We start from the raw sequence: 23,606 nt of genomic DNA on the forward strand, positions 1-23,606 counted from the left end.
CACCTTACCACTTGAACCAGCAGGTTCATTTTAATATTAGTTGACTGAAAATATAACATAAGCCCAACCGTTAGGGATAAGGCTAGGAACAAAAATAGCAAAATTTCCAAAAATGGGACTTGAACCCAAAACCTCAAACACACACCCACATCACTTAACCACTGAAGCAAATACTCATTTATAACAAAATTCATAAAAACAATAATAAATCAAGGTGTTACAACTCTACCCTCTAAAAGAAATTTCGACCTCGAAATTTACCTGATTCAAACAGATGCAGATACTGTTGACGAATCGAGTCCTCAGGTTCCTACGTGGCTTCCTCAGTGCCATGATTCCACCACAGAACCTTCACTAATAGAATAGTTTTTTTCTCAAAACTTTCACATCTTGATCCAAAATCTGAACCAGTTCCTTTTCAAAATTCAAATCTTTTCTAACATCAATGTCCTCAACTGGAACAATATGATATGGGTCCGACGATATCACCTCAACATGGAGACGTGAAATACATCATGGATACGGTCTAACTCTGGAGGTAGCTCTAACTGATACGCAACTAGTCTCAAACGCTTCACAATTTGATACGGCCCAATGAACCTAGGGCTCAACATTCCCTTACTCCAAATCGTAGAACCTTCTTCCATGGAGATACCATAAGAAACACGAAATCACCCACAGAGTACTCAATATCCCTCTTTTTTATATTTGTAAAGGACTCCTGTCTATTAGAAGTCGCGTTAAGACGATCCCGAATCAGTCTAACTTTGTCTTCAGTCTCATAAACCAACTCAGAACCCAAAACTCGTCGTTCACACAACTCAGTCCAACATAGCAGAGTACGACACTTATGACCATACAAAGTCTCCTAAGGTGCCATCTGAATGCTAGACTGAAAACTATTATTGTAGGTGAACTCAGCTAAAGGCAGAAATTCCTCCCAACTACCTCAGAAATCAATTACGCAACTCTGAAGCATATCCTCCAGTATCTGAATCACCCTCTCAAATTGACCATGTGTTTGAGGATGGAACGCTGTACTGAAATCCAACATCGAACCCAGAGCCTCATGAAGCTTCCTCCAAAACCAAAAAGTGAAGTGAGGATCCCTATCTGAAATTAATGAAACCGGAACCCCATAAAGTCTCACGATCTCAGAAATGTATAGCTTGGCCAAATTTCTGAAGAGAATAATCTATTCGACCAGGAATAAAGTGAGCAGACTTAGTCAACTGATCCACAATAACCCATACAGAATCCATCTTAGTATGTGTTAAGGGCAACCCATTAACGAAGTTCATAGTCACGCGTTTCCATTTCCATAAGGGAATCTTAACAGGTTGGAGCAAACTCAAAGGCAATTGATGCTTAAACTTAACTTGTTTGAACGTCAGACAACAAGAAACAAAATTAGTTACCTCTCATTCCAAACCCAGCCACCAATACAGTTCACGAAAATCTCGATACATTTTATTTCCACCAGGATGCATAACATATGGGCTATTATAAACTTCCCTCATAATTAACTGTATCAAATCAGAGTCATTCAGTACACAAACCCGTCCTCGAAAACACAAAACCCTATCACCATTCAGCCCAAAATAAGACATACTACCATCATCTACCTGACGGAAACGCAGAACCAGAGATTCATCCCCTAACTGTTTATCTCAAATCTGATCAATCCAAGTCGGCTTAACTTGCAACTCAGCTAGCAAACTCCCATCATCAAACAGACTTAGGCGAGCAAACATCACCCTCAAATTAGACATTGCTCTACGACTAAGAGCGTTGGCCACCATATTAGCCTTATTAGGATGATACTCTATAGTGCAATTGTAATCCTTAAGCAGTTCAATCCATCTACGTTACCTAAGGTTCAACTCCTTTTGAGTAATAAGGTACTTAAGGCTCTTGTGATCGGTGTAGATGATACACCTATCACCATACAGATAGTGTCTCTAAACCTTTAAGGCAAAAACCACGGTAACTAGAGATCATGCGACAGATAATTCCCCTCGTATGACTTAAGTTGTCGGGATGCATGAGCCACAACCTTACCATCTTGCATCAGAACACATCCTAAACTGACATACGGCGCATCACTACAAACCATGAACTCCTTACCAGATTCAAGCTGTATTCATGGATCTGATGAACCAGGTTTGATAAATATTTACCAGAATATTTATCAATCCTTACCAGATTCAGGCTGTATTCATGGATCTGATGAACCATGCATCAGAACACATCCTAAACTGACATACGACGCATCACTACGACTTTTAGGAATTTGATCTTCGTAGTGCACATAACGAGTCCTAAAAGTCGTCTTATGAACATCAAATTCCTTAACCTTAAGTTGATGATACCCAGAACGGAGATCTATCTTGAAAAATATCGAAGCCCCATGAAATTCATCGAATAGGTCGTCGATCCTCGAAAATGGGTATTTATTCTTTATAGTTAACTTATTCAATTATCGGTAGTCAATGCACATTCTTATGGTACCATCATTTTTCTTTACAAACAAAACTGGTGCCCTCCATGGAAACACACTAGGATAGATGAATCTACAATCCAAAAGCTCCTGAAGCAGAGCCTTTAGCTCCATAAACTCCTGCGGTGCCATATGGTAAGAAGCGATGGACACCAAAATTGTACCCGATAGAAGCTCTAATACCACTAAATGTAACACCCCAAACTCGGCCTAGACGTTACGGGCGAATCTGGAATGTTACAAAGAAGAATTACAAATCCAACCTTATCATATTGAAAACATCGTACATTTTTGTTACTAAAAGAGAGTTCACTTATTTAAAAAAAACATGTTGTTATACTTATCAGTTAAAACTGTCAATTGTTTACAGTTTCAAGTAAATCAAACATTTTGCAGCGAAAGTGCTTAAATCGTTGTATTTTGAAAAACTGAGTCATTTCCTTTAAAACAGTTGATTGTAAAAAAATGGTTGTTTTCAGAAATCATTTTATCAAATGTAATCGCAAGATATCCCAAATTAAAATCCAAATCAAAGAAAAAAACCCAAATGTCTAGAAAGTCCCAAAATTACAAAACTCTCATATCCAAAATCTTAATTAAGCAAATTATGTAAATAATATTTTGCGCAATCGTGGCATATCCGAGCTCCCGTCGCACCGACCCTCCTAAGTCTAAGGATCACCTGAAAGTAACAGACAAACAGATGGTAAGTTTTAAAACTCAGCATGTAACTCAATAGAAACACAAATTAAAATTCAATCGCATGACAAAACAAATACAGACATAAATCTTTTACAGAATCATATTTATAACAGAATCATACAAATACAGATATGCATAGTCCTACCCCCATCCTCTGAACACCAACTCCAACCATCCCAACACACCAGGTGGGGTATAAAACACCCACCCAGCCCTACACACCACATAGTGTCCATACGACACTTTTTAGAATAATCGCAATAGTGTTGCCAGTATGTTGGCTAGATATCGTCTCATACAGAATACTTCCTCCACATAAAACATATCCCACCCCATAACCAATTACAGATAGTAATAACAAATATCAAAATTAATATTTCATGCATACTCATATGACAAATATTACAAATGCTTATACATAATAGAACAGATCATACATATTGTATTTCATAATACTCATATAAATGATATTTATGTCAATTTTAATCTAATAGAGTAGCAGATTTCATGCTTTAAGGCTTATACCACACATACCAACCCTATAGAAGGCCCACAATCAATCAAAAAGACGTGTACGACCATAGGAAAAAATTTTGAAATTTGGGCCCACATACCTATGTGGCTTGCCCGTGTGGGCCCACATGCCCAAAATGGCCTTGCCCATGTGTCGTACACGGCCTCTCATACGGGGGTGTGTCACACACAGCCTACCACAAGGCTAGGCACACGGTCGTGTAGCGTCAACAGGCTCAATTTTTTACTCTCACCGATTACCATTTTCTCGCGTTTTCATTACACGTCTAGTTCTTTTTTTACACAAATACCCCCACGAGACCTTTGAAACCTAGAAACATCATTCAAATGATCAATTATAAGTATCGGAACACCAAATTACCAAAACCCCAATCGACATACTCGAAAGTATTAACCATTCAAAAGCTCAACCACTTACTGAGACAGATACGACAGTCCAAACACACTGCAAGACAGAAAATGAGTTCTGGCCCCCTTGATTAACACCTACACGAGAGTTCACCTGAATCACACCCAAAGAACAAATTCATATTACAAAAATCTAAAGAACTCTTACCAACGATTACCCGAATATACAGACCGCCAAGAGAGAAGAAAACGTTTGAGAGCTAAACAAAGCAAAAACCACAATGATTGTAGGAACGGTAAGGCACCAAAAGAAAAACAAAGAAAAGGGAAAAAGAGCATAAATGAAACGTGAAACAAAAGAATTGGGATTTTTTCTAGGAAAAATAATAAAATTAAAATAATTAAATCAATAATATCCCAACTCCCACTATCCCATTAACTAACAAATCCCACCAAAACCAACCCACTATCACTCATCTACTACCATAGATTTTTAATTCCACCCAACTTCTACTACATAACTAGCACACACTCACAAAAGCAAAAATTAACATTTTTTGCTCACACGGGGGTTCAAACACAAGACCCTAAGGTAGTTAACACCTTACCACTTAAACCAGCAAATTCATTCTAATATAAGTTGACCGAAAATATAATATAAGCCCAACCATTAGGGATAAGGCTAGGAACAAAAATAGTAAAATTTTCAAAAATGAGACTTGAACCCAAGACCTCACCTACATCACTTAACCACTAAAGCAAATACTCATTTATAACAAAATTCATAAAAACAAAATTAAATAAATCAGGGCGTTACAACATTCTTTTCATTTGTTATCCTTTTCGGATAGCATCCTTTTCATTTGTTATCCTTTTTGGATAGCATCCTTTTCAACATTTTCATTTGATATCCTGTTTGGATAACATCCTTTTCAACCTTTTCATTGATTCGGTAATACCGAATGTAATGCCATTGTATCTTTCAACCATGGTCTCTTTCCTTATCGAGTATAATACCATGATGTATTTCAATCACGGTCTTTTTCTTTTCTCAATCAAGACTATTCCAAATACCAATTCATTGATATATATGTAAATATATCAATTTATATTATAAATTTAAATGTAATACTTTAAAATGATATACAAACTTACCTCGACAAAAATGATTTGTAAAACGAAGCCAACGACTAATCTGACACTTTAGGTTTTCCTCAATTTAAGTCTGGTTGATTCATTTCTTGATCTAAATAGTAATTTAACTCAATTAAATAATTCAAATAGCTTAACTTCATAGATTCTAACTTATAACCCATTTAAATATAAAATTATGAATTTAACCCTAACATTTTAACTTTCATGCAAATTAGTTCCTAAACTCGAAACTTACAATTTAGCCACAATTAATAAAATTTCATGTAGCCGATTTTCATAGGGTTCCCTAACAACCTATATTTATCAAAATTTCACATTATTACCTATGAATTTTAGTCTTTTAACAAATTAATCCCTAATACTCAAAATCACTAAAAATCTCTTAACAAAATAAGCTTATTCCTCAATATTATATCAACCAGATTCACAAAAACATGTAACTCATTCATGGAAAGTCCCTAAACATTTAACAGTTTTACAAATTGACCCTCGGGCTAGATATATTAAGCTAACGAACTCAAAAACATAAAAATTACTAAAAATGAAACTCAAAAACATACCATGCATATGCCTTGACTAAAGCTTCCCCCTTCCATTTCAATGGTGTTATGGTTTTCACTTAACTAAAATGGTGTTAGATGATCGAATGGTTTATTTTCATTTTTGGGATTTAAAATAGCTCAAAAATATAATCTTATTATCCCGATCATTTTTAACTAATTCATCTACATTTGTAACTGAATCTTTCATTATCATTTTCATTTCCATTTCCACTTCCATTTCCATTTCCATTTTCATTTCCATTTCCATGTTGAGAAAACCACATTCATTTCCAAATGATTCCATTTCTCCATTTCGAATAAAACCATAATCATTCTAAATGTTTTCCATTTCTCTATTTCTATTCATTTTTATTCAAACACGGAATTCATTTTTAGTTTCAACGAGCTAATAGAGGAACCGATTGAACATATTCAATTAGGGCTCAGATGATTTATAATTAAGTTTTGGTGTTCGCCTATTAATTATAAAATCATTTAGTCACAAAGTTATTCCACTATAGTATCATGACTAAGCTCTCCCTAACAACATACCATTACAAAAGCATCTACTCAATACTCATCCAATGATCTTGTCATAAGTGTTACCCTCATAGGATATCATTAATCTCTTTGAGATAATATCTGCTCTCCTAATATGGTCTTATTTTATCTCATGGTAATCATTACATCTTCCTTCATGTAACCAAGTCATTCATCACAAAAACGAAGGACCCATGGCCATATTTACTTTTCATCAACCATGTAATGCTAATGAGAGGATATCATTTACCCATGTATCTGGCTATGAATTCCACTATGATGCTACATACTACAAAATTCGTCCACCCAACGCACCAGTTTTCGGTTCCTTATCTATTCGAACTCAGGTTTTTACTTACATCAAAGTGTACAAGTCACGCATACATAGTCCGCCATCCGCTCAGGATTTAGGTATGTCACACTATGAACATCACAAGTGAATAAATCCATAAACGAAATTAGGATCTATTCTTCTTAGGTCTGGTCCAATATACTATCAGTCCGGTCAGTCACATCTGTGTCTCTATCTTCTAGGAATCATTTTGACAGACGGCATATTAGTCTTTCAATCAGTTTGCTCATTTCCAATTAGACTAAAGACATGTTTAGCTTCATCTACTAATGCAAATTGTATTTCTATGTTACGACTCGACCACGTAATATCGCTTAGTATTAGTTTAAACATTAGACAATTTGTGAGCAACATTTGCTTCTATTTTGCTTTGCATGCAAAAATCATATAAGGAAGATATACAAAATATTAATATAATTCATGAATAATTATATTAACCAATCTGTTCGAAAAAATTACAAGTGTACTTAGACGAAAATACTAGACTTAGGGTACCAGAATATACAATGTGACATTCAATTGTAAAAAAAAAAAAAATTAGTAAATGAATGACCTTACATTTATAGTTTAAGAATATAATTAGAATGTTTTAAGACCAATTTAAAATTATGTCATAGTTTTGAATTGTTTGGTACAATTAACTTTTATTTTAAGCAATCAAAATTATTAACGGTTTATAACATAATATAAATCGAGGAAGTATAGATTTGATAAGAAAAAAGATACGATAAGATTTATAACATTCTATTTTGTTTCTGGCCCGAACTACACTTTGTTAAATATTTATTGTGTTTATTACTATTTAAAATAATTTGAATTAATTTAATCCACTGTATTCGATCTAATTCTTGAAATAATATATATCAACCTAATTTGATTAATTATTGTAATTTTTTAATATTTAAAATTAATAATAAATAATTGAATTCAGATAATATCATTTTTATTAATAAAATAAAATTCAAAACCATGGATCCGGCTTGAACAGGTAAAGAAGCAGGTCAGGTAAAAGAAAGAAACATCAATAACCAAAGGATTTTAACTCACTCGTACACTTCATTACACCGGGTTTTTTATGGGAGAAACAACTCTGTTATGCATCCATAATAAGAAACAAAAAATGAGGATTTTTATGCTAAATCACTTCACCCAAAAATGCATATCTTACAAAATGAATTAAGATCCTTACTTCTTTACCGGAAAATTAAAAAAAAAAAATTACTTCGAACCCTCAAAGATCGAATCTCTCAACAATATCTGAACTCCGCGCTTTCATTGCAAAATCACTCATAGGGCATCGAAAAACACGACAGGCAAATTTCCGGTAATATTGCTGGAAGTTGCTAGAGAGGACTGACATACGCCTGATAATGGTCTTTCGCTACAATACTGATTATTAGTACAGATTATACAGCCAAGAAGTTTGTCTCCATAATTACCAAAATTCGGAACGGCAAATTGAGAAGTTAATTGTTTCAATACCAGCGATGCCGATCAAGGATCCGGAGATTCTTGTTTCGTTTGGCTGAAAGACTGGAGACGTTTAATTAATTCCTCTTTCAGTGACTCAGGTATTTGTGGAATAAAGGTTGGCTTCGCATCTGCAATCAGCTTCTTCCTGCATAAAAGTGGTTTAGGTATGATGAACCGATGTCCTGTTACTCAGACTTATGTATTTGCTGGATACAAGTATGTGTTCATTTTTTTGTATTTGGAAGGACCTTAGAGTCTTTTCCATCCATGTTGGGATATGCATTGGACATGGGTGTTGAATATGGATATTTAATAGGAAAATAGATGAAGATGCACTACGAAGCCACGATACTCAACTCAGGTGTGAATGTCAGATATACAGGTACATGTCTAACAAGACTACAGCCAGATGTGTATTTTCATGTGTTCGGAGGATTCTTGGGGGTTATGTATTTTCATGGATCGGATGTATTGGATGAGTACTACAAAAAGAAAAAAGGAAAAAAAAAGAGAGAATAGCACCTAAAGGAAAAGGCAAATAAAAGGGACATACAAATGGAAACCCTCACTTCAGAGAACAGGATATAAATGTACAAACCCATACTATCAGATCTAGTAAAATAGTACCTCTCACAAAAAGGAAAAAAAAAAAAAGAGTAACGCACGTTATTAGCGATCTGATTGGGTTCCTCACCCCCTCTCCTGGCTAGTAGTTAATAAAAAGTAATCAATGTGTAATAAATAAACTTGGTACAGACCTAAATATAGTCAATGTGTAATTGTTAATTTGAAAAAGGTCCAGGTAGGCGTTGTGATGAAAAAGAAATATTGTATCAATTTCTTGAGTCAAAAGTAAGTTTGTGCAGAATCCAATCAAATCAAGCATTATATTTGTATTCCAAAACGGGAATTTACAACCCAATTTAAAGCCAAATTGGCCCTAGGTTGTTTTAAGAAAAAAAGTCTTTGTAGGTATGATCATCCTGCAAATGTTTGTGAAACCTATAAAAAATTTAGACAAGATTGATGGAAATCTATAGCAACTCAAATGCATCAAAAACTAGCTATATCAAAGCGCATAAATTCCTAAAGAAAATCATGCATACTTGAAGTGAACATAGAATTAAATTGCAGACATATAGACACACTACTTAACGGTATAAGAAAGGCTTACTCTAAATCATTGTCACTCAGAGTGCTTCCAGTCTCCAGTGCATATGACTGCTTCCTCGAATACATGAAATTGTAAACATCAACATACCAGCCAGATGATCGCAAAACTGAAGAAGCTTTGTTTTTCAGCCTGGTAAATTTTGCACCAGATTGAAACATACGAAAATAATAAATTTAATAAAAATGAACAAAAAAGCAACTCGTGACAAGTTAAGCACAACCCAGGTATAGGTGAACAGTAAAAAACTCCTACACAACTAGAATATATTGAGCCAAGGACAGAATCAATTTTCTAAACCTGGATAACTATTGCCAAATGTGGTAAAGCAGAACACCCTAGTTCAAAATAATTGAACTCACAATTCTAAGAAATTTCAGGCATGAAAAATCACAAGAAAAACAATGATATTAAAAGAAAGAGAACCTCTTAAGTCACAAACAACTAATGTTTAGCATCTAGAGAAATCAGTATTTATTATAACATAGAGGGCATCCCTAAAGCAGTTGAGACAAAATGTAACTTACATTTCCTTCATATTTTCAACTTCTGCACGAGATTGATCATCCTGGGAAAGCAATATACAGGATTTTCCCACTGGCATGGAGAAATCACCAGAGTTTTCTGTTTTCTTTAGCCCTGAGACATCACAGGAGTCTCTAAATTTTCCATTGCCCCCTGAGTTAAAAGAGTCCTTTAATTTTGTTGTTGGAACTGAGTTATCAGAAGAGTCCTCTGATTTTCTCTTTGGCCCTGATAAATTACAGGAATCTTCAGATTTTCTCTTTGGTCCTGAGGAATTAGAGGAATCTCCATATTTTCTCTTTGCCCCTGAGACATCACAAGAATCTTCTGGTTTTCGCTTTGCCCCAGAAATATCATAGGAATCTTCTATTTTCCTCTTTGCTCCTGAAATAGCAAAAGAACATTCTGAATTTTTCTTTTGCCCTGAGTTATCACAGGCATCATTAAGAGCAGTATCAATCTGCTCTCCGACTGCCATGCTCCTGGTACCGTTAACTACAAAAGAATCTAATTTATTTCCATTTGACAACGCAACTTGTGGGCCATTTTCACTAACAACAGCATCAACTTTTCTAGTTTTGTCTGTACCATTCCTGTTCATCAATGATGAAGTGTCTCTCTCATTCTTCTTCGTTTGAATTGAATCCATTGAAACTCCATTCACAGCAATGTTCTGAGTCTTATGTAAGCCAACTTTTCCGTTACTCGTAACAGGAAGCTTTCTGAGACCAGACTTTTCAGAAATACTGAATTTCACACGTGAGTTAGAAGATGGTTTTCCAACCTTATCCTTCTGTGAAGATTGTTCAACACAAAGTTTTGTTTGGACTGGTTTCAATTGAACCGCTTTCAATATTTTGGGAGCCTCACTTCCATTAGAATCACGTGGTTTAGCTCCATTGGAAGAAACTGTGGTACCGAAAGACCCTCGCCTCTGGTTAGTACGAGAGAAGAAAAGAATATAAACCTTCTCAGACAAGACCTCCTGCAGGTTTGAAACTGAGACAAAGGAGTCATTGCAGCAATACCACCTGCCCATTGCATCCTTTAAAATACCGAACTAATGTCAGCAACTAATCAACATTGCTGTGTTGAAGCATACATATAAAAAAAAAATGGAAGAAACAGGGGAACATAAGCACCTTAATATATGCATAGTAATGCCCAGATTCAGGTGAGTACCCTGAGTGCACAATAGTACCAAATAGGTTATACACTGGCTGTGGATCCTGAATAGAAAAATACCAACAGAATTACAAAAACAAAATAAAAATATTATATAGAATGTATGGCATATAACCAGTAGAAGAGATTACTTTGTACAGGATAACCAAGAAAATACTTTATTCTATTGGCAGAGCCATGCAGAAATCACTTCAAACCCTTGTCATTCACTAGCATTCACTCTCCTGCCTCTAATGTAATGGTGCCAGACTAGCTCAACATTGCTAACCAACCAATGACATGACTGAAGTATATGTATTATTTATTTAATAGACCAAAAAGAAGTACGAACCCAAAAACATACCCAGTTATCTATAACAGGTAATTCAGATACTCAAGCACATTATAATCCTAAAAGTGCCAAAATATAAGCTTTGCTAGTAAACACATTAAGATACTACAATTTTCCCAGATCATTTAGTAAAACAAATACAAGGCTTATAGCTAGTCTACACAAGCAAAAGAAAAGCTCAAAAATTTAATGCTAATATCACATCTACAGAACTCTCACAGCAGCAAGCTAGAAATTTGTCCCATTGATGTACATTATTTCCTAGGAATTCATTTATATCACCTTACTGAATTCATTTATATCATCTAATTGAGAATATTATTATTTAACTTGTAAGTCTTAAATTAAACTTAGAATATTATTATTTAACTTGTAAGTCTTAAATTAAACTTAGGATCTAGAATTCATAGAATGCCGTAACTGTAACTGTAACTTGTACCAATCACACAAACTTATATGCTAAATTAACAAACTTAACAAACCTGGCTTGCTTTGGACATGAAGCTTGAAAGAACCAAAACTTCTTCAAATGTAATGAGCCTATCAATCTTCGCACCAAGTATTCCCTCAAATCTCTGCCAACACAATCTAACAGTCATTTGTTTACTCCAAAACCGATAAAAATAAAGATAAAAACCTACTTGATCATCTATAAAACCAGAATAAAAACTCTAAAGAAATTCCATAACCTACCTTCAGTTGAATAACAAGGATATTTGGTGCTTGACGTATGGACAGCTGCTTCCTTGCCGCCACCAATTTCTTACAACTAAACAACCATAAGTTTCTCATTCAAAAACAAAATAAATTAATAAAACAAAAGCCAAAGCGCTTTATTAGGCTCAATTCAGTATTTTTTCTCTTGCATTTTGCTATTTGTTTTTTCTTCCTAAAGAGTCGATATAAAGTTTTAAAAAAAGGATAAAACATACAAAATCATAATAGATACAAATGAGCAAAACATCAAATGTAAAAGACCAATTCCAACACACTGTTATCTAGAACACGGATCTCCGGTATGAGGAACAGGAACAGTAACACAAATCGTTACTTACATGGAAAGTAATTCAATAGGGGTAGTCTTTCTTCAGTTCACTTAATAAGTACAAAATATGATTAATTGGAACGCAAAACGTATTGGATCATATATATATAGTTCACCTTAATTAAAATAATATAAACTACTAATATATACAATTAATTTCCATATATCAAACAAATCAGATAACCTTTAAAAAAGTATAAACTATATAAAATTTTAAAGATCAGAAATAAAAATAATAATTAAAACTAACAACAGTAAACTTTTTATATGACAAAAAAAGCCCAAAAGATTTTTCTACATACAAAATCCCCAAAATATATAGTATTGAAAGTTAAAACCACAGGTACTGTCACGTGGTTCTTCTCTTGTTGACTGTTCTTTGATCTTGAAAGTTAAAACCACAGTTAGGTTTCTTTTATAGATTGGGAACGCCAAAGTTCACATTTTTTATCACATACGAATAAGTTCACATTTTTTATCACATACGAATGGCGATTCAGATCGTCTGATCCAATTCGCAATTCGTGATAAAACAACCCCATAGGATGAATTGGGGTAACACTATATTACTATATTTGAAGTTCTTCCCTTCGTTTACTATTTCACAAAAGTAAAGGCTCATAACAAAAGCAACCAACAGACAACAATACATAAACAAATAAGGCCCCATTTAATTGTTACTTTTTCACTTCTTTGCTATTGAATTTCTGCTTCTTAAACGGGTTCTTAAAGGGTAGAAAGTAAAGAAACCCAAATGCCATATTCTTCAAAAGTATTGCTTGTTGTTATTCAAACTCAAAAGGCAAAAAACGCAAGTCTCAAAAGCAACAATGAAATCATACCTAAACAAAACAATACTAATTAATTCAATTAAACTGAATTATGAAATATGAACTTAATTTCACACCAGTACTTATACTTCCATCCAAAACCTCATTTTGTCCTCTAGAAATACAATTTTATTCTTTAGAAACACTATATTACTCATGTTTAAGTTTTTCTTTCTTTCCTATCACCAAAGTAAAAGCTGAAACAAAAGCAACCAACAAACGACATTAAAAGATATGAACTTACTTGTCACACTTGTACTTATTATTTCCATCCAAAACCTCAGGCTGAAAAAACTTATGCATAGCTTCTTTAAGTGAACCACTGTTCAAAATATCAAGACTAATATCCATAATCTCATCAACTTTATTTGACTCCGCACCACACCCCAAACACTTAACCTGACTTTGCAAAGCACCCCCAAAGATCTCCTTAACTACGGTATTGCCATTCACTGCTTCTCCTCCTCCTTCACTTCCCTGTCGCCGCAATTTCTTCAAACGAAGACAGGTATTATGGCAAGCATCGATGACGTACCTCAAGAACTCGTGGGCATCCTCTTGTCGGCCGAAGCGGAAGTGCTCGGCGAATATTTTGATACAGCTTTGGATCTTGGAAGGCGCGTCAAGGGTGAGATCGAGGGTTAAGGAGCGTGTAATCCAGGCTTCAAGGATACAGAAAGGGCAGTCGCGGGGCTTTTTGGAGGCGGAGGCGTCGCAGGAGGAGGAGTGTTGGGAGCGGAGGCAGAAATTGGCGAGCGGTGGAGTGTAGGTGAGACACTGAAGAACGCTGTTGAGGTAACACGAGTTGCCGAGGTTTCTTAAGCCTAAAGGAGGGCCTTTCTTTCGTTTTTCACTGAGTAGACTCGGCTGCCAAGTCATTTGTAACTCGACAAATCCCATCAACAGTGATGATCCTCCTTCGCCGATCTCTCATCGGACGGCCATCCACACCGCCAGAATCGCATCTCCTTCAAATTTTCCGGGAAAATTTGCTCTCAAAATCAAAATTTCCCCTTTTCCCCGTTTAGGAACCTCTCAAAAGAACGAAGAAATTTCTCGCGAGGGTTCGTTGCTTCAATTTATTTTTTATTTTTATTTTTCCTTTTTCAGTTTCCCCTTGTGAAGTCTTGATCTGTGATTTTGGGTAAGGGTCCATTCTTCTGCTTCTCTTGGGCTTTTAATCTTTAGGGCTTACACCTAAATCTGATAAGGAACAAAATTTTATTTATGAAGGACAACAAAGTCGTAGTTTGTAGGTTTCTGTAACCAGCCTTCACAATTTTATTTTAAAATTATAAACAAAACAACCATTATTTAATCTTATTTTAATTCAATATAATTAGAAAGATTTAATTGCCTCCTTTATTTTACTCTCTTTTTTTTTAAATGAAATTCATGTATCATCCTTTTAAATGAGTCGCAAAAATGCATTAATGGGAAACATGTAATTAAATTGTAATTGGATAACTTTTTCATCTAAAATATATGAGTAGAGTATATTTTAATCGAGTATGCTAATGGAAGATTTGGTTACCTTCCGGATCACTATTTAAATAAATAATGATATCAAAATTACCTTTTCATATATTTAAAACAATAAAACGAGCTTTAAAATCTAATCAAGTTTGGGCAAACAAAGCCAACCTGAGAATCGACACCTCTAATCCCACCCACCAATGTACAGTTAAGACATAACAAAACCAAAAACTCATAACACTACAGTTTAAAACAGTCCAAGTATTTCTTTGCAGATTTTCTACTTCACCTTATCTCAGAAGGTCACTTTCTCCAAATATAACAACCGGCGCCCCGAATAATCTGTGCAGAATCAATGGAAAAACAAGTTAAGACGTTGTTTTTTCCTGCAGTGTGTGATGGACATCCCAAAATAAATAGAAGCAACGAGATTAACTGGCGGTTCCAAGTAGCTCTGATTTGTGCAATTATTTATACTTTCAACATCATCTTTGCAGATTAGGAGTTGTACATAACTATCTGTTCAGATTCGATGATGTAGCCATCGGTATGGTCAGGGCAGCTTGGGAGTCATCAGAGATATTGCGAATTGCTTCCCTCTTCAACTTGTGATTATTGTATGCCGCCACACCAGCAATGGCTACACAAAAGAGAGTAATAAAAGAAAAGATAAAGTTCACTGAGGAAACAAGAAAGACCAAAACAATTTATGTCCGAAGTAGATGGCTTCTCCAAAAATGCCGAAACAAAAGCTAGAAACTACTCGAAATTTATAACAATATCGAAGCATGAGAACTAGCACTAGATGCAAAGATAATGAAGCCTAGGACTGCATCCAAACTTCATGCAATTTTCATATTCAAATGAATGTATCACGTTACTTCCTTGAAACAACCATGCATAAAACATTAGTTTAGGCAAATAAGTGATTAGGTATGTGAGAAATATCTTACATCTAATTATTAATGATTTTTATCCTAAGCAAGGTAAGCTCTAAGATTATAAATTAGCCTTGAAAGAAAGTATATGGAGAACCTAGTGAGTTAAAACCAACAGATATATATATATATAGTGTGTGTGTGCGCGCGGGCGCGCGCACGCTGGGGGGGAGGGGAGAATGAGAAGAGTATCATCTAGTAAGAATTCTAATAGCCAACCTGAATCTCAAACTTATAGAACTCAAGGTAAGCCTTAATCTCGAATTAGTTAGTTCAGTAGTGACTTATGTGCATCCTTGTTGCAACCAACACAAGGCCACTTAGATTACTTGAAGGTCTAGGGTTAGGTTTAGGGTTTCATTCCAACAGATAAAATAAATTTGAAAGAACTGACACCAAAATGCCCTCCCCCAATATGTGCGTATATATGTATGCATATAAGCATGTATAAACCATGACACTAAAACACTAATAGAATACTCCTTAACAGTACACCTACTAACAGGTTAAACCACAATGCAGAACTTTGCTATAAGCGAGGTATAAATACTCCTTAACAAAGTCCAGCAATACCAAGGCATATGCTGAAGAGCAAGATAAGCGATGCAGTGTTTAGCATATCTAATGCATAAATATTCATGGCCAATCCGCAAAACCATGGATATCCTCCACCATGCCAGAAGGAGCCATTGCTCCTATCAACCAATTCGGATTTCTATAATTCATTTATCTGCCGCTATGGTACTTTCAAGGGAATGACTGAGCTACATCCTTGTCATCCACAATGAGAATGGATTGTCCGCCCAAGGTTATGTCCTCAAAATGATGTAATAGATAAATGCTCATACAAGAGATGAAGATATAAAAGAGAATTTACTTTAAGATACTTACCTATGCCATAACCAAATAAATTTATGACTGTCAACTTTGTATCTGCAAAGAGAAGGGCCGATACTAAAACAACCACCCAATCCTTGACGACTCCAGCAACGCGAATGGTTAGAGCACTAGTGTGTGAGATCACTAGGAAAACTGACAAGTTGAGTGCAAAGGTGCAGATAGAGTTCAGCGTTAGCACAACAGGGTGAAGGTTCCACATCCCATGGGCATCCATTTTTGGTTTCTCCAGAAAGATCCAAGGAATAAACAGACAAAGAGCACTGCAAATGAAACACAAACCTTTAATTCTAACTGATATCAAATTTATACGGAGAAGAAAGGGAATAATTCTAATACAAGGTAAATTAGAAAACTGATGTAATACATACCTGCAAGGACTAACATAATACATGATAGATATAGGGTTTAACTTGAGACCCTTTCGCTTAACCAGAATCTCCATGAATATAAGTCTTAAAGATTCTCCGACAACACCACCCATTTGGTAAACAACTCCAATCCAGCTAATATTTATTTCTCCATAAGAAGCCACCAGAACACCAAAGCTAATCACTGACATTATTAAAAGCATCCTGCAGCTCATTACCTCCAGTCCTGCTGCTACTCCAAGGATGAAAACAGCTACTGGCACTGAAAACTCATTCAGAAAAGTACTGCTATCACAATCTGTCATATCTACCATCTAAATAATAGTAACATACATAATGTACTTATTAATATATTCTTAACCCTAATTCATGGTGTTTGAATACCGAAGATTTTAATAACCAGCCTAACATCTTTCACAAAATCAAAAAATATTTTACAACATTGGAAGCCAACTAAGTTTATACAGGCATTACTTACCCACCTGCAACTCAATAAAGAGACAATTACAGTTGATTCCTTGTGATTACCCCAGAATTCACGTTTGATTTATTAACAAGTCCCACTCAAGCTGTGTTTGTTTCACTAAAACTTAAAAAATCTTGGATTGATTTTTTTAAAAAGTAGATATTTTTGGGTGTTTGGATGATTCTGCATAAAATATTTTCCATTGTTTGGCAAATTTTCCTAAGATATTTTTTGAAACTTGTTTTTGGTAAACGAACATAGCATAAATTGTATTTGTTACAAAAATTATAAAAGCATTTTTCTTTGACAATTGAAATTTATTTTATAATAAAATAATGTTTTATAATAAATAATGTATTATATAAACTTAATAATAATCAATATCTAATTAAAACTTAATTTGAAGTTACATATTATATATATATATGAGAGCAGATAGTGGCACATTAGACCTGGAAGAGATAATGAAATTAAGCAAAATTTAAACAAATACACATTTATATTATTAAAATATTCATATTTTATACTATAAAACATTTATTACTAAATATTTATAAATTGTAATATATATTTATTATTGAAATATTAATATAATTTTTCAATAAAATATTAAGAATATTACTTAAAATTTAAAATTATTATTAATGTTAAAATCTATTATTAAAATAAAATTGTAATATTAAATAATTTTATTAAAATAATAAATTATATTAATAATTTACTATATGATTAAATATAAATATGTATATTTAAAATTTTGAAAATTATAATATTTTAGATTAATGTTCTTTAATTATTTTTAAATTTTATTTTATTTTAATTTAATTTTTATTCTTAATATAATAATATTTGACTTTATTCGAGTTAATTTTTATATAAAAATCAAGTTACTCATAAATAACTGCTTTCAAAAAATGACTTAAATGGGAAGTCATTTTCTAGAAAAATGAGCTTATTTTCTGTTGACTAGTATCCATTGACCAAACTATTTTCCACAAAACAAATATAAAAAAAATGAAAAAGATATCTTTCATAGACACACCTTCACACCATTCCCAACTTGAATAGAATAGCAAAAGTAACCTTATTAGTAGTATTATCAAAACAGAACACCTTATCTATATGTCCTTTATGATTTTGCTTCACTTCAGAAATCAAGGAAAAGGCCAACAAAACTGAAGCAAGGGTTGCTCTTTTGTTTGAAAAGTGTATTCAGATGAAAACGTCAAAATGCATGCCATCTTTTAACAGCATAATCCCATTAGTCAAAATGCCACAACAGACAGTGTTAAGTACAAATTTTTATGGCACATGTGATGAAAACGAATTCAACAAAAAGTACATGGGTTTTAAGTGTAATTTGCTCAAAATTTTGATAACTTACTAATTGCCTTCAGCATTTGTGCAAATGCCACTGATATATACAAGTAGGCAGTGTTTCCCAGCCAAAGAGTCATTGCAAACATGGCACCAATTGGGATCACAGATGTCGTGTATCTGAGCATGTTTAACTTCATCAAATTTAAGGGTACATTATATAAAAGAAGAATATACACAGAATGATGAAGTAGCAACAAGAATGAAATACTATTCTTCACATTATCTCAATTGAAGGCAAGATGTATGATAATGGATTTATATCAGACAGCTTATAAAGATATGTTATGACCAAAGAGATACATCAGCTGCATTGTAAGGGGACTTCAATTATCATCACACAATTTTTAACTTTTTGCACTTCACAACTCTGCTTCCATCTTGCTAACTTTCAGATAAGAGTTGCTCTAAATTAATCCTAATTGAATTGGACTCTTGGCTTGTATTTGAACCTTAAGTTTCTAATTTATTCTTTACTAGAATACCCTACTAACATTTTGGTGCCCCAATTACCAGCACCAACCGGAACATCAACTGCACGCCACCAAGTGTCTTTCATTACTAATCTTTTACAGAAAAATAGAGATACTGGCATAAGGTGAATAGCATGAGTTCTAAATATTTAGATTGGGGCAAGTACCAGAGCAGGAAACAAGATGCATCAGAAACGATAAAATCAATTAACTAAACCATTTATTCTATCTCCTCTCTCTGTAAATTTTAAAACTTACTGGAAACATTTGTCTATTTTCTAGAGTACATGATACCGGAACAATAAGGGGCAACCAAACTTGGTTAAAAGCAACTTTCTTTTCTAGTAAGAGTACCATTAAGCAAGGCAGTTAAAGACTCACCTTTAACCAGTATGGAGGAAATAAGTCCAACTACACCATGCAGTTATTGTACAGAGTGGGAGAATGATAACAAATTTCAGGAAGGTGGAAGGTATGGCAGGTCGAAGGGCTTCTAATCACCAACAAAAAAGAACTATCCCTTTCCAAGTTCACATTTGAGGACCATAATGGAGGAAATAAGACCAACTACACCATGCAGTTATTGTAGAGAGTGGGAGAATGAGAACAAATTTCAGGAAGGAGGAAGGTATGGCAGGTCGAAGGGCATCTAATCACCAACAAAAAAGAACTATCCCTTTCCAAGTTCAAATTTGAGGACCATAATATCGATATCTTCCCTACTCTACAAGGAAAGGGCTAGTAAGACCATAATCAACTTGTTAAGAATCTGGCAAGAGAGGATGAACATAAAGGGTAGGAGTTTATCAAGATAACTTAAAACAATAACAACCAAGGTAGTTAGTACCGTAACTATTGCTGTACCATTTTTGTCTTGGAACAGGTACATATCGGTATTGGCATATTTCGGTGTACCGTTTCGAGTTTATTAATGTTTTTAAATATTTCTCATATATATTTATAATCTAATTTTTAGTTTCTTGATAAATTATATACACATTTAAATATTTTTCACATATATATTTATAGTCTAATTTTTAATTTCTTAATAAATTATATAAACATGCAAATATATTTCAATTACATTCATATAAATATATTTATATACAACCATAAGTTTCAAATCTATAAATTAGGTTCAATTACTTAATTTAACAACTATTAATTTTAAATGTAATCATAGAAAATTAAAATGGTTAAGATAAAAAAATTAAAAGATGGTTTAAAGTATCAAAATTTTGCATCAACCAGTACAGGCCCGCACAAGCTGGTATTGACCAAAACAGGCCTAAACAGGCGAAACACACCAAAATTTTCACCAGAACTGAACATAGACTACACGGTACCAGTTTAAGACCGAAATGGTATGTAATGGCTGATATGGTACTGGTACAATACCGACTACCATGATTACAACTCTTATTTCCGGTTTCAAGTATTTTAGGTCATCTAACTTGCTGTATAATCTAGCAAAAGCAAAAACTATTATTTATTATCAATTACTTTTAGGCAGTCATCTATAACTGCTTATATCATTTCACTTTACGACTTGCCTAAGTACAAAAAGAAAAAGCAACCAGCACATTTCTTTCTATTATTCTTCTCCAGTATTAACTCTTTTTTTCCCTCTCTATTTAATATTTTCTTCTCATTCCCTCTAAGTCCTTTCATTCTCCATGATTTTTTTCCTTCTATATGTCTTTTTCCTTTTCTCTAGTAAAAGTGTTCTTCCCCACTACTCTCTCTCCTGTTCCCTAGTTGCCCTTTTTTCCCCATGCCACAAGAATCTTATGCATTATGCATTTATACTCAAAAATGCAATTTTAAATCGAAAACTAAGAAATCTTATAACATTGTGTTCCAGGAAAATGTCTTCATCTCTGATGTAAAAGCAACAACTTGAGAGGGTTCAGATAATTGAATGCAACTACTGAAAAGTCTGTTCAGCTAAGAATTTCTAACCCAAAAAAAATCTGAACCATAACATTCACAATGGTCTTTTATCAATCAAAATCAAATTGGAAAAAGTTCACAATAAAGCACTCAGAAGCTTCTCGACCTGACACAGCATGAAGTTTCATACATGCATATCATCAGAGAAACCTTTTCTTTTTGTCCATTTATCAATAAAACCTACAGGGGTCACATCTGTGACCTTTCAACTTCCAATGAAGAGCACCAAGGTTATTCATATTAAGTCACCATTAAAATCACTAGTGAATCACCCAGCATATAAATCAGCTGCTAACTGTACAGAAAACAGAACTTATAAATTCAAGCATCATGTATAAGGTCGTCTGCTATTACTTACATTTCTAACGTCATTCCTTCTTCAACTTTTAAAATCTGACATGGGAAAAATCGAAAAAGGATGATCAAGGCTTCCAAACAAAAGAAATTAAAAAAATCATCACTCGGAACCAGTTTACATAAACATATAGGGTTGAGGCTACCTTGAAGACTTTAGTGAGTAAGAAACATAAAACAGAAGAGAAGACCATGTGAAGCAGAGTCAACCCAAGGGGATACGGAAAATTGATTTCCTTTGATGACAAAACCCACTGCAGTTTTTACAGAAAAGGAAGAAAATAAAAAGCTAATATTAGTAATAAGAATCAGAGTCACAAGAGTTTCTCATTCTTCACTATATCAAACAATCATTCTAAAGAAGAAAAATAACAACCGGCACTGAAAGTTAAAGAGTTTCTTGTTCTTTACATATCCAACTATTTTATGGCAGAAAAATAACAAGCAACACTAAAATTTCATGAACAATACAGTCAAACTAACAATACACGAAATATTAGAACTTACACAAAAAGCATTCCATTTGACATGAACAACATAGACTCTGAACTCCGAAACTGAAAAACAAGTACGCATAAGAAGTTAACAGTTCACAAAGTTATTGACCACTATCAAAACCAATCACCCAGACAGACCCTGAACTAATTATAAGCTGCCTTAACACTTCAATTTGGGGAATCCATGTGAATCATTAAATAGAATTAAAACACTCCATTTGAAGCATCTTTTATAAAAACTCTCTAACAAGTTCAATATCAACGTCTTTAACAAATTACATGCGAAGCATTACCTCAAGAAAACGCTAATTTTTACATCAAAACTATTCCAAAACTGCAAAAGATAAATTCCCTATAGAATAATTTTTAAAACAAAATAGATGTAGCTGATTGAAAATCCTAACATTTCACCAATGTTAAGTCTAAAACCTAAACTATCTCAAACTCATATTTAAGTTAATTAAAAAAAAAACGAGAGATCCAAAAGAGAGAGAAAAAAATCCACCTTGTTGAAGAAGATTTGACCGCTGGAAAGAGCGATGTAGAGAATGAGGTAAGCGTAAGTAATGATTTCTTCTTTCAACATTTTCTTCTTAACTGGATCTGCCATTGCTGTCCTTTATTTTTTCTTTGCTTTACTGTGCGTTTATATAAAAATAAAAGAAGATATTTGATGTAAGTTGAACTTCTTTAAAAACTTCTTTAAAAACTTCTTTAAAATAAAAGAAAAAAACTTCGGTACATTTTCAGATTGGGTAAACTACCAAAATAGTCATTTATGTTTAAAATATTATGTTTTAGTCACTTATATTAACATGTTGTTACATTTTAGTCATTAAGCCGTTAATTATCATTAAAGTGTAATAGTAAGCTGACGTGACACATTAAATCATCATTTCAAACAAAAATTTCAGGTTAAATTATACAATTGGTCCCCATATTTTTTTCGTTATCTCTTTTAACATAAAAGAAAAAATTAAATTGCTCAAAATGAAAAAAATATAGGGGCCAATTGTGTAATTTAATCTAAAATTTTCGTTTAAAATTATGATTTAACGTGCTACGTCAACTCACCATTACACCATTAACGGCAATTAACGCTCAGTGACTAAAATGTTACAACGCAATAACGTAAGTGACTAAAACATAACATTTCAAACATAAGTGACTAAAATGTAACCCGAGGGAAACAAAAGTGACTATTTTGGTAGCTTACCCTTTTCAAAAAAAATTCTTTTAATTTAGGGTAAACTACTAAAATGGTCACTTTTGTTTACCTCAGGTTACATTTTAGTCACTTATGTTTGAAATGTTACACTTTAATCATTTACGTTATTGCATTATAACATGTTAGTCACTGAGCCATTAATTAATTTTCGTTGACAGTGTAACGGTAAGCTGACGCGGCACTTTAAATCACAATTTCAAAAAAAAAAATTAGGTTTATTTATACAATCGGTCCCCATATTTTTTCATTTTAATGTAATTTTTTCTTTTATATTCTTTTAACTTTTTTTCTTTATTTTCATTTCTCTTTGTTTATCCTCTGTTTTCCTCCCTTATTCATTTAT

At 33.6% G+C, this 23,606-nt stretch overlaps 2 protein-coding genes across 5 annotated transcripts; both read right to left on the reverse strand.

The window, feature by feature from the left end:
• Positions 1-7,679: 7,679 nt before the first annotated feature.
• On the reverse strand, positions 7,680-14,335 carry LOC105766257 (ubiquitin carboxyl-terminal hydrolase 25). 3 transcript variants are annotated; one of them, XM_052631866.1, is made up of 8 exons: positions 13,478-14,334; positions 12,052-12,127; positions 11,841-11,933; positions 10,985-11,071; positions 9,845-10,887; positions 9,321-9,449; positions 8,156-8,291; positions 7,680-8,054 (listed from the first exon to the last, which is right to left on the reverse strand). In XM_052631866.1, the coding sequence occupies exons 1-7, from the start codon at positions 14,131-14,133 to the stop codon at positions 8,168-8,170; spliced, it is 2,208 nt and encodes a 735-aa protein (XP_052487826.1). In that variant the 5' UTR covers positions 14,134-14,334; the 3' UTR covers positions 7,680-8,054; positions 8,156-8,167. The 3 variants fall into 3 exon arrangements, with proteins under 3 accessions (XP_052487826.1, XP_012441092.1, XP_052487827.1); XM_012585638.2 differs by having other exon boundaries at positions 7,680-8,291; XM_052631867.1 differs by lacking the exon at positions 7,680-8,054 and having other exon boundaries at positions 9,321-9,367; positions 13,478-14,335.
• Positions 14,336-14,794: 459 nt separating this feature from the next.
• On the reverse strand, positions 14,795-22,709 carry LOC105766258 (probable sugar phosphate/phosphate translocator At3g14410). 2 transcript variants are annotated; one of them, XM_012585642.2, is made up of 8 exons: positions 22,541-22,661; positions 22,046-22,095; positions 21,685-21,792; positions 21,543-21,577; positions 18,766-18,878; positions 16,916-17,177; positions 16,539-16,807; positions 14,795-15,349 (listed from the first exon to the last, which is right to left on the reverse strand). In XM_012585642.2, exons 3-8 carry the CDS (start codon positions 21,730-21,732, stop codon positions 15,225-15,227), a joined length of 852 nt encoding a protein of 283 aa, XP_012441096.1. In that variant the 5' UTR covers positions 21,733-21,792; positions 22,046-22,095; positions 22,541-22,661; the 3' UTR covers positions 14,795-15,224. The 2 variants fall into 2 exon arrangements, with proteins under 2 accessions (XP_012441096.1, XP_012441095.1); XM_012585641.2 differs by lacking the exon at positions 22,046-22,095 and having other exon boundaries at positions 22,541-22,709.
• Between the last annotated feature and the right edge of the window lie 897 nt (positions 22,710-23,606).

Source organism: Gossypium raimondii, chromosome 5, assembly GCF_025698545.1.
Source record: "Gossypium raimondii isolate GPD5lz chromosome 5, ASM2569854v1, whole genome shotgun sequence".
In the NCBI taxonomy this organism is placed as follows: Eukaryota; Viridiplantae; Streptophyta; class Magnoliopsida; order Malvales; family Malvaceae; genus Gossypium; species Gossypium raimondii.